This window comes from Scyliorhinus canicula, chromosome 13, assembly GCF_902713615.1.
Source record: "Scyliorhinus canicula chromosome 13, sScyCan1.1, whole genome shotgun sequence".
In the NCBI taxonomy this organism is placed as follows: domain Eukaryota; kingdom Metazoa; phylum Chordata; class Chondrichthyes; order Carcharhiniformes; family Scyliorhinidae; genus Scyliorhinus; species Scyliorhinus canicula.
Window position 1 is genome coordinate 155,272,293 of NC_052158.1, and position 16,527 is coordinate 155,288,819.

A 16,527-nucleotide genomic window follows, 5' to 3' on the forward strand; every position below is an offset into this window, starting at 1 on the left:
TAGAATTTACAGTGCAGAAGGAGGCCATTCGGCCCATCGAGTCTGCACCGGCTCTTGGAAAGAGCACCCTACCAAAGGTCAACACCTCCACCCTATCCCCATAACCCAGTAACCCCACCCAGCACTAAGGGAAATTTTGGACACTATGGGCAATTTATCATGGCCAATCCACCTAACCTGCACATCTTTGGACTGTGGGAGGAAACCGGAGCACCCGGAAACCCACGCAGACACAGGGAGGATGTGCAGACTCCGCACAGACAGTGACCCAAGGCGGGAATCGAACCTGGGATTCTGGAGCTGTGAAGCAATTGTGCTATCCACAATGCTACCGTGCTGCCCTAAGGTGGGCCCGACGGCGAACGTCAAAGAATCGTGACAGAGAGGGGAAACATTCTGATACACAAGGTGACACAATCGTATGGGACGGTGGACAAACCCGGAGACCTTCAGCTGCCTGTTGTTTTTCACGTGTCCATTTGGAGGACATTGCCGCATCCGGCTTTCTGAGTTGAAAAACTCTGTCCTTTGCATATTTCTCTACTCTGGGAGCCTCTGTCAGCATGAACTGAGCTTCAAAGAGCTCATTAGCTGTAATCCGGTATGAGAGACCCTGTTTGAAAATTCCATAGAACTGCTAATGCTGAATAAGCAGAGACCATCTGCTGGGAAAAGAGCCAGTGAGGAATTAACCTCACAGATATAACCACCGCAGAAATATTGCAACAAAAAGAAAATGCCCATAATTATAAATTAGAGAAAGAGCTCACCGCCACAGGAATTGAACCAACGATTGAGCATAACCTCGACTTCCACTCCATCCCAGATAACGTCCTTTCATTTATTATGGCGATATTTCCAAATGATTTATGTACGTTTTTTAAGAACATTTTTGCGCTCAGCATGCCTAATGATGTTCATTCCGGGAATACATATCATCTCAGGCAGTTAGGGCACAATGGGGGGTGAGAATCGTGAACTGGGAGGTTTCCTGATGGACTGATCCCAACTCAGTGCAGGGCAGGTCAATGCTACATTCAGGGGAAATCAGGGACAGGCCAGAGTCGCAAGGCGGAGACAGAGGGGGTCAATGCCAGGTTAAAAGGCTTGTCTCCTTTTGCCAAGATATCAGCCCACTTCTGGAGATGTGTGAAGCTCCCGTTCCCTCACTCCCTTAACAATTACCTCCCACCCCCGCCCCCGCATATTTGCCCTCACCACCCCTTATCCGTCGCAAACCCAAATACTTCTATCCTCCCCATACTTCCCTCATCGCTCCAAACCACTCATCCAGTGTCCACTCTATACATAGCTCGTGACCCCACAGTAATATTGGGAATTATTTGAGAATCTCATGAATCTATCGCAATTAGTAAAGAATATTTGAACATCCACATAAAAAGTATCCTCTTAACAGCTCAGAAATCTGTCAAAAATAATCAGGCTCACATTCCCCTTGCTAGCTGTGTCAACACCATTGTTGAGTAGGATCCATTGCTGGGATTGGATCTCAGGCAAACATTCATATTGAAATTCTATTGAACAACTGTGTCAACAAGCTCTCCTGGGCTAAATACATGAAAGCCTTTGAGGACAGGTAAAAACTCAACCATCCGACAACGCTCTGAAACAACCAAATGAGATGGCTGAGCTGAACCTTTAATGAAGGAAAATTAAAGTTCCGGGCAGATTCATTTCACACCTGGGTTTTACTATTGTACAATGCATATTTTCTAAAGGATAATGTACTTTAATGCATCTTAAGACTTTTTCATTTTCAAAACACTGTCCATTGCTTTGATAGCTTGCCAGATGTCTTAATTGACAATCTGGAAGCAGTTTTATCTACTGGTTACTTACCTTGACAAACAAAGTCACTCACTGTATTGAAAATTATACTGCATTTCATCACAAGTGAACATAGAAGATACATTGTGGAAGGCAGCTAGTAGCCCCTTATCCTGCACTGCTGAGAATTTATGGAGCAGAGAATGGGAGTGGGAATCTTCGTTTCAGGTACCACCCACCATTTTTAAAACCCTCCCTAAACATTACAGCCCCACAGCGGGACAGGTGAATCCGGTCCCTATTGTCAGTATTAAACACTCCCAGGTCAGGGACAGCACCGAGTTTGACATCAGGGAAAAACACCTTTATACTCCCCTATTATCAAAGAGAGAGCTTGCTGCAGTTGCTGGCTACACATCCACCATCCTCTGATCTTGCTCAATGTTTGATGGAACAAACATAAACACACACGGATGGGCACACACACACACGGATGGAGACACACACACGCGGATGGGCACACACACACACGGATGGAGAGACACACACACGGATGGAGAGACACACACACACACACACCGACACACAGACGGACGGACACACACACATGGATGGACACACACAGACGGACACACACAGACAGACGGACACACACAGACAGATGGACACACACAGAGGGACGCACACACACAGACGGACACACACACAGACGGACACACACACACAGACAGACGGACGCACACACACAGACGGACGCACACACACAGACGGACGCACACACACAGACAGATGGACACACACAGAGGGACGCACACACACAGACGGACACACACACAGACGGACACACACACACGGACGGACACATATACGGGGACAGCACGGTAGCACCAGGGTCCCAAGTTCCATTCCCACTTGGGTCGCTGTCTGCGCGGAGTCTGCACGTTCTCCCCGTGTCTGGGGTTCCTCCGGGTGCTCCGGTTTCCTCCCACAAGGCCCGAAAGACATGCTTGTTAGGTGAATTGGACATTTTGAATTCTTCCTCAGTGTACCCAAACAGGCGCCGGAGTGTGGCGACTAGGGGATTTTCACAGTAACTTCATTTCAATGTAAGCCTACTTGTGACAATAAAGATTATTATTATTACATCGACATGGACACACACACGGACGCACACACACACGGACGCACACACACACGGACGCACACACACACGGACGCACACACACACGGACGCACGCACACACACACGGACGTGCACACACACGGACGTGCACACATGGATGGACACACAAACTGACGGACACACAAACAGATGGATACACACATGGATAAACACACGGAGACACGCACACATGGACACACACGGACACACACACACACACACACAAGGACACATACACACACACAGATACATGGACGGACAGATACACGGATAGACAGACACATTTGACCATTTCCTGCCAGGAGAGACAGGAAGGAAAGCAGAGGTGGACTTTCACTTTTGTGGGCTCAGTGTTTTCCTTCTCCGCGGCGCCCCAACGTCACAAACCTGGGGGGTCGGGTCACCCCTGTATCTGCTCCCCTCGACAACCTAAGCTTGCAGGTGCGCTCGCGGTGGTTCATTGGCCATTGCTGGCGATCACGCCCGGCCTTCGCACCTCCCGACAGCTCACTTCGCTCGGGCAGCCGGGCCTCCAGCCCCAATGACTGCGGGTCAGCTACTGGCTGAATCCTGGCTGTTGCTGGTTCGGGCTATTCCTGACCTGCCACTGTCCTTTGTTGGTTGCCAGCCAGCCTGCCTGCCCACCCTCCTCAGCGCTGGCCTGGAGGTCCAGGGTTGCCACTCTGCTCTGCTGCCCTCAGTGACCACTGGCAGTGCCTCCTCCCCACCTCGCTGAAGGCTTTGTAGTCTCTCACCCCGATGTTAGGTTGGCAACCTCACCTTTGCCCCAGGCTGCTCGCTGGGCCCAATGTCAGAAACCTGGCTGCTGCTTCACTCAGTGAAAGCTCAGAAGCTTCACTCCAATTCAGGGAGATCCTTCTGGATCTCCACCGCCTACCAACGTTTTCCCGCTGTAAAGGGGAGTCCACCAATCAAAGGCCAAAGGTGTTCCTCACTGCCTGCTGATTGGCTCACTGGAATGTCTTGAGCCTATCAGCAAATTCAGAGCTGCTAAGTTCTGATTGGCGTTGCCACACCAGAGTCACCTGTCAGTACGGGGCCCGCCATTGGCCGAGGCGCCAAGCTGCATCGTAAATCCGCCTGTGGAGGGAGGGAGAAGTGGACATTCACAAACATAAAGAGGCACAGATAGAGAGAGAGAGATTGAGAGAGAGAGATAGAGAGAGAGAGAGATAGAGAGAGAGATATTGAGAGGGAGAGATAGACAGAGAGAGAGATAGAGAGATTGAGAGGGAGAGATAGAGAGAGAGAGATAGAGAGAGAGAGAGATAGAGAGAGAGAGAAGGATAGATAGAGAGAGAGAGAGATAGAGATAGAGAGAGAGAGAGATAGAGAGAGAGAGAGAGAGATAGAGAGAGAGAGATATACAGAGAGAGAGAGAGATAGAGAGAGAGAGAGATTGAGAGGGAGAGAGATAGAGAGAGAGAGATTGAGAGGGAGAGAGGGAGAGATAGAGAGAGAGAGAGATAGAGAGAGAGATAGATAGAGAGAAGAGAGCGAGAGAGAGAGAGAGAGAGATAGAGAGAGAGAGATAGAGAGAGCGAGAGAGAGAGAGATAGAGAGATAGTGAGAGAGAGAGAGATAGAGAGAGAGAGAGATAGAGAGAGAGAGATTGAGAGGGAGAGATAGAGAGAGAGAGATAGAGAGAGAGAGCGAGAGAGAGAGAAATAGAGAGATAGTGAGAGAGAGATCGAGAGAGAGAGATAGAGAGAGGTGTGCAGGAGGGACACAGAGCGAGACAGAGGATAGTATTTGCACAGTTTGGTGAACGCCGGTTGTGTTAAGTGCGGGGTGGGATAATGGGGTAAACCTTGTCAGGTTAGGATCTTCCCAATGTCATTCCGCTGCAGTCTTCCACCTGCCCTCGCAGCACGATCAAAATCCTGCAGGAAACTAATTTGGGTCCGGTGCAAAAGCTATTGTGATGATTAAAAGCCGATTAGGAGCCTTATAAACCTTGGATTCCTTCTTTCTCATGCCTGCACCTGGCCAGGGTCAGCAAAGCATGTGCACAGCAGAAAGAGCTTTGTCATTAAAACTGACAAGCTGGGAAGGTTTCGATCAGTTACTCTGAGGGCCTTATCCACGGTCAGGTGAGCGACTGCTGGTCAAAGTGCTTCTTCGTCTCGCTTTCCCTGTGCTTTCACTGCTTGACAGTGGGTTGGCAAACGCATTGAAGATACATTACTTGCCCAGCACCTCAATTGCCTTCAGCTGCATGTCTCTGCTGCCAACCCTCAACACAGCGTGGGAGCAGCTCAGGCAGTTCCACCTCTGATCAAGGGCAAGGGCAGACGCGACACCACTGGCAACATTTCCACCCACAGCAGGAGAAACTGGAGGTGTTTTCCATTCAACCACAGGGAGGAGGGGATGGCCACTGAGATCCAACCCGGAAGGAAGCTGGATTCACCCCAACACGGAGTCTACAGAGTATCAACTTCCTTGGCATGTCTGAATATCAGCGTCTGAGGCTGTCACAGCAGATCACTGCTAACGTCTACAGCCTCCTGAAACAAGGCCTCCTTCTCAGTGGAGCTGATCAGCAAGTACCATCAGTGGCCAATAAGGTGCTTGTTCCTGGAGGGTCACCTAGCCGTCTCTGGAGCGGCAACAGAGCTAACATTTCAAGTCTGATGACTCTTCAGTCAGGGCATCCAGGCTCGAAACGTCAGCTCCATTCTCTCTCCACTGAGATTTTCCAGCATTTTCTTTTTTTTTTAAATGTTTTTTATTGGATTTTTGTTTTCCAGCATTTTCTGACTTTGTTTCAGATTCCAGCATCTGCAGTAATTTGCATTTAATGGAGAAGCAGAGACGCCGTCAGATATAGAGAGACACAAAGCAATAGAGAGGGCGTGCGAACGACAGACAAAATGTAAGAGAAAGATACAGAAAAAGAGAACTAATAATAATCTTAATTAGTGTCACAAGTAGGCTTACATTGACACTGCAATGAAGTTACTGTGAAAAACCCCTAGTCGCCACACTCCGGCGCCTGTTCGGGTACACGGAGGGGGAATTCAGAATGTCCAATTCACCTAACAAGCACGTCTTTCGGGACTTGTGGGAGGAAACTGGAGGACCCGGAGGAAACCCACGCAGACACGGGGAGAACGTGCAGACTCCGCACAGACAGTGACCCAATCCGGGAATTGAACCCGGGTCCCTGGCGCTGTGAAACAACAGTGCTAACCACTGTGCAAATAGAGTGTAACATAACCTGTTCGCAAATTATTTAATTTAACTGATAAATCTGAAGAAAGTAGATGTGGATGAAGCTGTCAGGGAAAGCTTGAGCCTTTGGTGGTGCTTTGATCTTCCGTGGCCTGTTTCAATTTGCTACCTGATCATCAGCCTGGCCTGGAGGCAACACCCACCCTCCTTCATTGCAGAGATTTCTAACCTTTCTGACTGTATCATTGACCACAGTAAGAAGTCTTACAACACCAGGTTAAAGTCCAACAGGTTTGTTTCAAACACGAGCTTTCGGAGCACTGCTCCTTCCTCAGATTCAGGGTGGACTTTCACTTCATTTCATCAGCTCCAGCACCCACCTCTTCACAACCCCACTCCCCTTCCCCCACCCTACCATCAAATCAAAAGGGGCGGCTGAGTAACCTTGGAGATTAAACAAGCAAAGACCTCCCATACAGAGGTGTGTGCTGGTATGTCCAGCTCCATTCAACCAAACAGGGTTGGGCCCAACACCACCTCCTTCCCCCCGCTTGCCCCCAGCTCTTTGTCCATCTACAGAGCGGCAAGGAATAATATGGGAGACAGTGGCAGTGGTTGAGTGCGTTATCCATTCAGTTTTAAGTGCTGCACTGTAGTCTCAACAACTCCCTTGCATTTCTCCTGGTTAATCAAACACTGGGTTTGTCACCTTCTCATTCCCAATTTCGATTTGAAATCGAACCAGTGGCTAAAAAGAAGACGGCAACTCCCAAGGGATAAGGAATAAGTGAAGTGTGAATCTGTCATGGTGTAAAATGGAGCTGGGCTCAAGATTCATTGACCCAATCGCAGAACAATTCAGGATTGCTTCGTTCAAGTCCAAAGCTGCCCAGAGATGTTCAGGAAGAATGGGACATGGTGACCTTGTGCAGGCCAACAAGCATGGCCCAGGGGACCATCTCTATTTGCAATTACTGTCACACAAACCAACACTGCACAGACTGTACAGCGTTTATTCCAGTTGGCTCATGTCAGTATTTATCCTCCGTGTGAACCTCCTCTAAAAACTTTTCATCTCACACCATCGTCATCTTTCTGAAGGGGCTGGTTTAGCTCACTGGGCTAAATCGCTGGCTTTTAAAGCAGACCAAGCAGCACGGTTCGATTCCTGTACAAGCCTCCCCGGACAGGCGCCGGAATGTGGCGACTAAGGGCTTTTCACAGTAACTTCATTGAAGCCTACTCATGACAATAAGCGATTTTCATTTTTCATTTCATTTCATCTTCTTCTGTTCCTCATTCGCTTATCCAGCTTAAATGCTTCAGTACTATTCACCTCAACCACTCTCTGCAGTAGCGAGTCCCACATTTCCACCACTTCTAGAGCTCTCTCATCTGAATTCGCTATTTTATTTATTCATGGTTACCTTATATTCATGGCCCCTAGTTCTGGCCTCACTTGCAAGTGGAAGAACCATCTCCACGTCTACCCCTCCCAAACCCTTTCATAATCTCAAAGCCCTGTGTCAGGTCAGCCTTCAGCTTAAGCAGCAGATCGGAGACACTCAGTAATTAGCAGGTGAGTAGGCGGTAAAAGCTACTCCCGGCTTTTTGTGACAACACTTCATGACACTTGTCAAAGCCTAGCCGACAAATTGCTAATGCGGAATATTACAACAGGCAGCAGAAAATGCAGCACAAGAGAGAGATTCCCACGTGAAAGATACTTGCAGAATAAATATTTAATGAGGCGATTCCTTTCTATTTTAAAAGTTTAAAAGGAACGGCCAAGCACAGAAGCCTGGAGGATCCTGACTGGTGGCACTATTCATTCCAAGCCAATATAATTAGTTGAGACACAAGGTTGAAAATGAAAATCGCTTATTGTCACGAGTAGGCTTCAATGAAGTTACTGTGAAAAGCCCCTAGTCGCCACATTCCGGCGCCTGTTCGAGGAGGCTGGTACGGGAATTGAACCGTGCTGCTGGCCTGCCTTGGTCTGGTTTAAAAGCCAGCGATTTAGCCCAGTGTGCAAAACCAGCCCCGACATCAGAACCCAATATAAGTGCAGTTATCCTCAAAATAAGAGCTTGTGGCGATGGAGGTAACACGTTAGCATGGATAGAAGACTGGTTAACTAGCAGGAGCCATAAAGTAGGTCTTTTTCGGGTTGGGAATTTGGGACAAGTGGAGTGTCGCAGGAATCAGTGCTGGGGCCTTAACTATTTACAATTTATATCAACGACTTGGATGAATGGACTGAATGTTTCATTGCTAAATTTGCTAATCGCACAAATATAAGTAGGAAAGTATGTAGCGAAGAGGACATATGGGGCGTGTCATGTGAGTGCCCTTTTCAGAAAGGTTTTCGTCTTATCACATGGCTTCAATTATGTCACTTTGTGGGTGGAGCTGAGCTGTGGCAGTGAAGTTTTTTTTGTTTCATTTTCAGTTTGACTGCTGTAGACTCGGAGGGGGAAGGGAGTGTTTTTTCCTATCTTTCTACGGCTTCATTTAAAAGTATTGTTCCAGTAAAAAAGAAACATTGTTTCTAGCTACCTGCTTTGGTAACTTAAAAGATATAGTTTGCTTTCCGGAAGGGTTTAAACCTGCCGGTGAGACGGGGTCAGAACCTCGGGGAAAGCGAGTCTTATTCAAGTGAGAATGCAGAGAGCTGAGTCAACGCTTAAAAAGGGGTTTTGGTTTATGGGATTTAGTTTTTGAATTGGAACAGTTAAAGGGGAACGTACAGTGCAGAAAACCATTCGGCCCATCCAGTCTGCACCAGCCCTTGGAAAGAGAAGCCCACTCAAGCCCCACACCTCCACCCCATTCCCGTAACCCAGTACCCCCACCTAACCTTTTTGGACAGTAAGAAGTCATTAAGTTACATAGGTTACTGGAGATGTGGGGTGTCTTTATGTTTGTAATTGATCAAAAATTCTTGGTGTGTGTTTGTAAATTTATGTTAACTAAGTTCTTAGAATAATGCTTATTTTGATTAAAGAGTCTGGGAAGACTGCTGCGAAAACTCTTGTGCTCATCCTAGCCAAATTCAACATAAAGGTTGCAGGTCAGGTGAACTTCATAATATAGTTTGGAGTTTCTAAGCCCTGACCCATAACAGGTATGATCTACCAGCCACGTTGAACCCGAAAGGCAGCGAGGCCGGTGGATGCTGGGTGATCCCTCTCGCCAGGCCTCCCGAGATCTAACGTGGGCGGGATCATTATATTCCAACTCTGCATATTAGAGTGAGAGAGCGAGTCTGACTCAAATCTGCTCTCCCATGATCTACCCGAGGCGTTGGGATCGAACCCCTTCGCCGCGGAGACCTCGCTCGAGCGCCATTCAGCGCTGGTCTCCGCAAACGGGGAACGGTACTCGTGGGGGTCTCCGAGTGGATCGGAGGCCCCCAGGTGCTTGCTCTCTGGGCAGATTGCAATGCTGGCACTGCCCAAGGTGCCCAGGTAGCACGGCCAACATGGCAGGTTGGTGGTGCAAAGCTGGCATTTTTCTGCGATGGGCGTCGAGCCCGGGGGCGCCCTATGTGGGGCACGGGGGTGGCACGCGGACCCCCTGATAGGTGATTCGGGGCTTTGGGGGGATGGTTCAGGGGTCGCGTTGGGGGGATTGCGAGATTGGGACACCATTTAAAAATGGGACGAAGTACCATCTCATTGGGGCGTACCCCACTGAGGCTCCAAATAGAACCAGAGTCCCGATAGATAGCACACTGTGAGCGCCGGGAAACAGACGGCTAAACATGCTCGTTGTAGGAGTCAGTTCCCATTTGGTTAAATCACGCCCAAGAGGTCGGCAAAGGGACATCGATAGGTTAAGAGAGTGGGCAAAAACTTGGCAAACGGAGTATAATTTGGGAAAATGAGAACTTGCCCACGATGGCAGGTAGCCAAGCATCCTGTTATTTAAATGGAGGGAGATGGCAGAACTCTGAGGGGCAAAGGCTTCTGATGTCTTGTTTGTTTGATGGTATATCAGGTGATTAGGAAGGCAAATTAAATGTTGTCATTTATTGCAAGGGAATGGAATATAAACGTTTTGCTACAGTTGTGCAGAGGATTGGCGAGAACAGATATTGCTACTGTGTACAGTTGCAATCTCCTTATTTAAGAATATCATAGAATTTACAGTGCAGGAGGCCGCCATTCGGCCCACTGAGTCTGCACCAGCCCTTAGAAAGAGCACCCTACCCAAGCCTACACCTCCAACCACCCAACCCTTTTGGACACTAAAGGCAATTTAGCACGGCCAATCCACCTAACCTGCACATCTTTGGACTGTGGGAGGAAACCGGAGCACTCGGAGGAAACCCACGCAGACACGGGGAGAACGTGCAAACTCCGCACAGACAGTGACCCAAGCCGGGAATCGAACCTGGGACCCTGGAGCTGTAAAGCAACAGTGCTAACCACAGTGCTACCGTGCTGCCCACAATATAAATGCATTAACAGCAGTTCGGAGAAGGTTGAAGGGAATGATTCTTGGGAACGGATTATCCTGCGGTTGGGCCTGTCTCCATTGATGTTGAGATGATTGAGAGGTGATCTCATTGAAACATAGGATCCTAAATAAGCACAAAAACCTGAGGGACTGGTTTAGCACAGTGGGCTAAACAGCTGGCTTGTAATGCTGAACAATGCCAGCAGTGTGGGTTCAATTCCCGTACCGGCCTCCCCGAACAGGCGCTTGAATGTGGCGACTAGGGGCTTTTCACGGTAACTTCATTGAAGCCTACTCATGACAATAAGCGATTATTATTATTAAATGGATGGACAGCACGGGGATGCAGTGGTTAGCACTGCTGCCTCATGATGCCAAGGTCCCAGGTTCGATCGCGGCTCTGGGTCACTGTCCGTGTGGAGTTTGCACATTCTCCCTGTGTCTGCACGGGTTTCACCCCCACAACCCAAAGATATGCAGGATTGGTGGATTGGCCACGCTAAATTGTCCCTTAATTGGGAAAAAAAAATTGGGTACTCTAAATTTATAGAAAATCCTGAGTGGACTTGACAGGGTGAATGCAGAAAGGATATTTCCCCTTGTGGCGAAGACTAGAACTGGCGGACTCAATTTTTAAATAAGGGGTCTCCCGTTTAATATGGAGGTGAGAATTTTTATTTCTCTTGAGGGGTCATGAATCTCAGGAACTCTCACCCTCGGAGAGTAGCGGAGGCAGGGCCATTGATTATTCTGAAGCAGAGGTAGATAGATTCTTAACTGACAAGGGGGTTCAAGGGAGTCAATGTTATTGTGGGTAGGTGGAATGTGGAGTTGAGGTGACAATCAGATCAGTCATGATCTTATTGAATGGGGGAGCAGGCTCAAGGGGCCAAATGGCCTGCTCCTGCACCTAATTCATATGTCTCTATGTATCTCCTGTCCCCCTGCAGTCATGTCAAGGTCGACTATCAAGCTGCCCAGTTGAACATAAAGTTGACAATGGGCCATAGCTTCCTTGGAATGGTAATCAGCATCAGATTGATGCTCCTTTTGATGTGGTGAGGAGCTGTATATCATGGCAAGAGAGTGTTTATAAACATTGTGGTTAGCATCAAAATAAGGTACTTGAGATGCATTCAAGCATGAAAGGAAAGATAGATAAACAATCCACCAATTCCTGTCCCTGGAAATTAAACTGTCAAATCACTGGCTAGTGAAATGTATTGCTGTGTGAAATTGAACTGAAGTTATATATTTAAAAGGCTGTCAAGGGATTTGAAACAGAATCTTCTAACTTTTTCTGAGTAACTATTAGTGTAACTCTGGAAGAACGATTCGAGTTAGTGATTTAAATAACTTTTTTCCAGATGGTTCCCAGCACAACGCAATTGTCCAGGGGCAGTTATGAGGTCCAGGCCATTGCTGTGAAAATCCTGACCTCTGGGATCCTTTGAGCGGGAGCTCCAGTGTCAGATTTGGAGGAAGTTACGGCCCATTCTGAAATTCCTCTACTCTGCTTAAGTTCACAGATGGAGGCCATTTGGCCTATATGGTCTGTCCTGGCTCTTTTACAGAGCCACCCAATTAAACTCACTCCCATGCTCTTTCCTCTTATACAATTCCCTCTTGAAAGTTACTTTTGAATTTGCATCCACCGTCCTTTGAGGCATAGCATTCCAAATCATATATGAGGAAAATACTCATCTCTTCAAATCGATTGTCTTCAATCGTTTACCGACCTTTTATTTGCCGGTGGAAACAGGTTTGCCTTGTTTTCTGATTTCCTCATTTTAAACACCTCGAGGAAGTCTCCCCCACCCCCTTTTGTTCTATGACCCTCTTTTCACACCTCCACCCCACAGGGACCAACACCACCCACCCCTTCATGGGGCCTGGTCCAGCGACAGCTCGTTCAGGAAGCCAAAGAGTTCATTGCAAAAGGGGAGGGTAGGAAAGGATTTTGCAGGTGCTGCTGGCCTCGCAATTAGGGTCGCTCACCCCTAATTGCCCTTGAACTGAATGGTGTGCTCGGCCATTTCAGAGCCAATCACATCACCGGAGGTCTGGAGTCACAGGGAGGCCAGGCCAGGTAAGGACAACAGATTTCCTTCCCTAAAGGACATTAGCGAACCAGATGGGTTTTTTACAACAAACGATGTTAATTTCAGGGTCGCCATTGCTGAGACCAGCTTTCAATTCCAGATGTTTTAAATATGAGTCGATTGAATTTAAATGCCAGCAGTTGCCTTGGTGGGGTTTGAACCCATGTCCTCAGAGCCTGGATCCCTGGATCGCTAATCCAGTGACATTACCTCTATGCCACCACCTCCCCACCCTGATCCACCAGAAATTGTAAAACACTTCAAAGCCATGAATTACTCATGAAGTACGCTGTTATTTGAGATGACGCAGCAATTAATCTGCGCACAGCAAGATCCCACTAACAGCAAGGATCAGATCGCCTGGATTTTGTTTGCCTGGCCCTGGGCACCAATGGGATCGATTACATCCAGTTGAGAGGGGAGATGGAGCCTTGGCTCAACGCCATTTCTGGAAGATGACCCGAAAGGGTTAACTTTTGTTTTCTGAGCTCAGATGCAAGCACTGCATCAATGTCAGGAGCTTGAGTATATGCAGTCAGGGCTGCAAGCAAAGAAAGATTAAATGTTGCCATTTCATCCATGCAGGAGAGAGCCAAGAGAATGTCAGGCTGTCGTGGTGAGTCCGATGCAGACCATGGGACAAGGTAACGAAGTAGAAGCACTCTGTGCGCAGTCACTGAATCAGGCAGAAGGAGCAATTACTTCCAAACAAAGCACAAATAACTCACCCTACATCAAAGCTTTGAAAACAGCAATATTCCCTTGTGCAATTTTTGAGGAGAACTTGGTTCCATTAATGTTTGAGATTTATAACAGCAAAACACTGTAAATATTTACTCTCCTTCGACATTAATCAGCCAAGAACCAGGAAACTGGAAAGAATGATTGGGCAATCATGGGGCTTTCCTGGTAGCTGAGCCTCTGTTACCAGTCTAGTACTTTATCCACTCGGTTACTGTAACCTGGTTAACTGATCTCCCCTGGAGCTTGGTGCAATTAGCCACAAACCCCCAGAGGTAGTGAGCGGTGAGGGGATCTGCACAAATTCACACCCACACAAACAATAGGCAAGGACAGAATAAGGTTTGGATTTGATCAGCAGGTCTTCTCAAAATAATCGACAGAGACCCACATATCAGGAATAGCCACAAAATAGAGGCAACCAATGTCCGTAGAAATAACGGCCGGGATTCTCCGATCTGGGGCTGAAATGGTCCCTCCAGTGGAGAAGTGGCCGGATTTCATTGGAATCCCGATGTTGTTCTGCCATTGCACCCCCCTCCCACCCCGCAGAACATAAATCCTGCCCCCTGCCTACTCTCCCCCCCCCCCACCCTATTGACAAGTCAGGGCATCCTCCCCCCCCCCCCCCCCCCCCCGCCACCAAGGAAATAATCTCTTGCCCACCGACCCCCCCCAGCCCTCTACATCAATCAACCCCAAAGCGCCCCCCCCCCCCCACTCGCACCTCCACCAATCAGGACCCGAGTGGTTTCAATTCTTATTCACAACAGAAAGCACTTAGCTCCTTTGGGTCTGGTGAGGAGTTGCCAGTCATAGAATTCATAGAATTTACAGTGCAGAAGGCCTGCTGGCACGGGGCAGGTGGCACGGGGCAGGTGGCACAGGGGAGGTGGCACGGGGCAGGTGACGCGCTGAGGCCTCCGGCGGGGGACCAGAGCATCACAACGGACCTCGCGCTGACGCTCCATTCTCCGTCCAATCGGGAATCCCGATCGCGACGTCGGGCATTGGCGAATCCATCCCAATGTCTTTTGGAGAAGAGGGGTTGAAGCAGCAGTTGGTGAAAAAAAATGAGAAGTAATAAATAAGTAGCTAACTTAACTTTGAGACTGAGCTGGTCAAACACACGTAGGAGGCGTTAACACGAACAGTGTGAATCTGCTTGTGGAGCCAGTAATCTAATGAGTACCCGTGAGGGTTCCCGAATATTCATCCTCGAAAAAGTGACAGGTTGTGTTGTGAGCCAATTGCCATCCAAAACAGCTGCAGTAATCAGACCTTGCCAGCAAACTCCCCGCCCGGGGACATCCCACCTTCCTAGCAGCCCCATGCCCTCCCCCTCCCAATGATGAGGCGGGAAGCTGCCTTGAACCATTTTCTTCCATCGTGCCTGGAGGGTGGTGAGGGAATAGGAGGGACTCTCATCTCGGAGCACACAACCAACTCCTGGAAACACAAAAGGAGGACCATCCAATTCTGTGGGTGGCCTGAACCAAAGCCAATCCACTCAACCTCAAACATCATTCCTCAACTGAGGCGGAGAGAAGGGGGGGAACAGTATTAACAAAGAGAGATACTGAACATTTTCTTCAATCAAAGTCTTTATTCCAAATAATACTTGTGGATATGAAACTTTATGAATTCAGAGTTCATCATGATTTTTGCCTCCACACAATAAATTTTAAAATAGAGTTCAGACTGACAAAACCTCTCTATCTCATTAAATTGCTCCCCATAACCCAGGGTAGACAGTGAGTGACCCATGGTCTTTAACAAAGAGGCCTGATACCCAATTGAAGTTTAATGTTACTTCATGACCAATAGTAATATTTCCCTTATCTCTCGCTCATAGATAAGTTTTGAGTCCGGTTTGAATAAATATACAAGAACTGTTTATTTCTTTAAGAACTCATTTTGGTACATTCACACAAAATTAAATCACAAGATTTTCCCTGCGTGCCTTGAAATGTCCTTGAGACAGTGAAGAGTTAAAGCAAAAACTGGAAGATAAAAGTGACTCCTGGTTTACAAATTAAAAGTCATTTCAACAAAAGGCCTTAAAAGTAATTTTTATGAATGCTTCAAGGATCTCCAATGGCTAAAACTATTCTCTCTAGTCAAACGGATCATATTCGTAAGGGAATCCTTATCTGGATTTAGCCCCTTACTTAATTTCATTGGTTCTAATTCTCAGCTGAGACCCCCTTTGATTCATTCAGGAAAGTGTCAGTCACTTAACAGGCTATTGGTTAATTAGACATTAATCAAATACTCAAAATTAATTATCTTTCCCATGACTCTTGTCCCACGTTCAAAGTCCCTATGTCACATCTGGTCTCAGTTATGAGATTGTTTCAAACTCGTTGAATGTCCCCTCATATCTCTTACTTGCAGTACATTATTTGTAACATTTGAGACAGTCATAGACAGTATTCAAAAGTTTAGTCAATTTTATAACATTCATATATCTGCAAATTCAATAATTTTCAAAAATCATTTTATTTTCCAGTATATTTTAGCTAGTATTTTAAAGCACCCCCCTCTCTAATTGTTGAATCCAACACTGATGAATGGGAAAATTAAGAGGCTGCACTCACCGAATTGTAGAGGAGACCTTCCCCGTTCATGGCCACATAGAGACCAGACTTCACACCTTGAATTGCCACCACCCGCAGTCCCACAGGAATCAGGTTGAAGAGAGCTAGGAAGAGAAAAAGCCGTTGACAACATCAACAACTACGGTGTCTCAAATGCACCGTCGATCATATCTTACCCAATGACAAACATTAACTGGTGGATCTCCAAGTACAAAGAGCTCTGAAAGTCCCCAACTTTGAAAGAAATTCAGATTTGTATTTCTATAGAGCGCCTTGTGATCTCGGAATGTCCCAAACATTGGAGAAGCCAATGTTATACGGATGAAAACATAGCAAACCATTTGCGCACAGCAAACTCCCGCAAGCAGTAATCTATTTTTAGTGATGTTGATTGAGGGATAAATATTGACCGGGACAACAGGGGAAACATCATCCCCGCCCGCTCTTCTTCAAAACAGTGCCATGGGTTATT

At 47.5% G+C, this 16,527-nt stretch overlaps 1 protein-coding gene across 9 annotated transcripts in view; it reads right to left on the minus strand.

Moving 5' to 3' along the window:
• fgf12a (fibroblast growth factor 12a) overlaps positions 1–16,527 on the minus strand; it is a 341,312-nt gene that overhangs the window by 122,091 nt on the left and 202,694 nt on the right. For all 9 annotated transcript variants that reach the window (XM_038817142.1, XM_038817143.1, XM_038817139.1 and 6 more), the window contains one exon: positions 16,056–16,159. In XM_038817142.1, the coding sequence (XP_038673070.1) occupies positions 16,056–16,159 (104 nt within the window). The remainder of the gene's footprint in view (positions 1–16,055; positions 16,160–16,527) is intronic.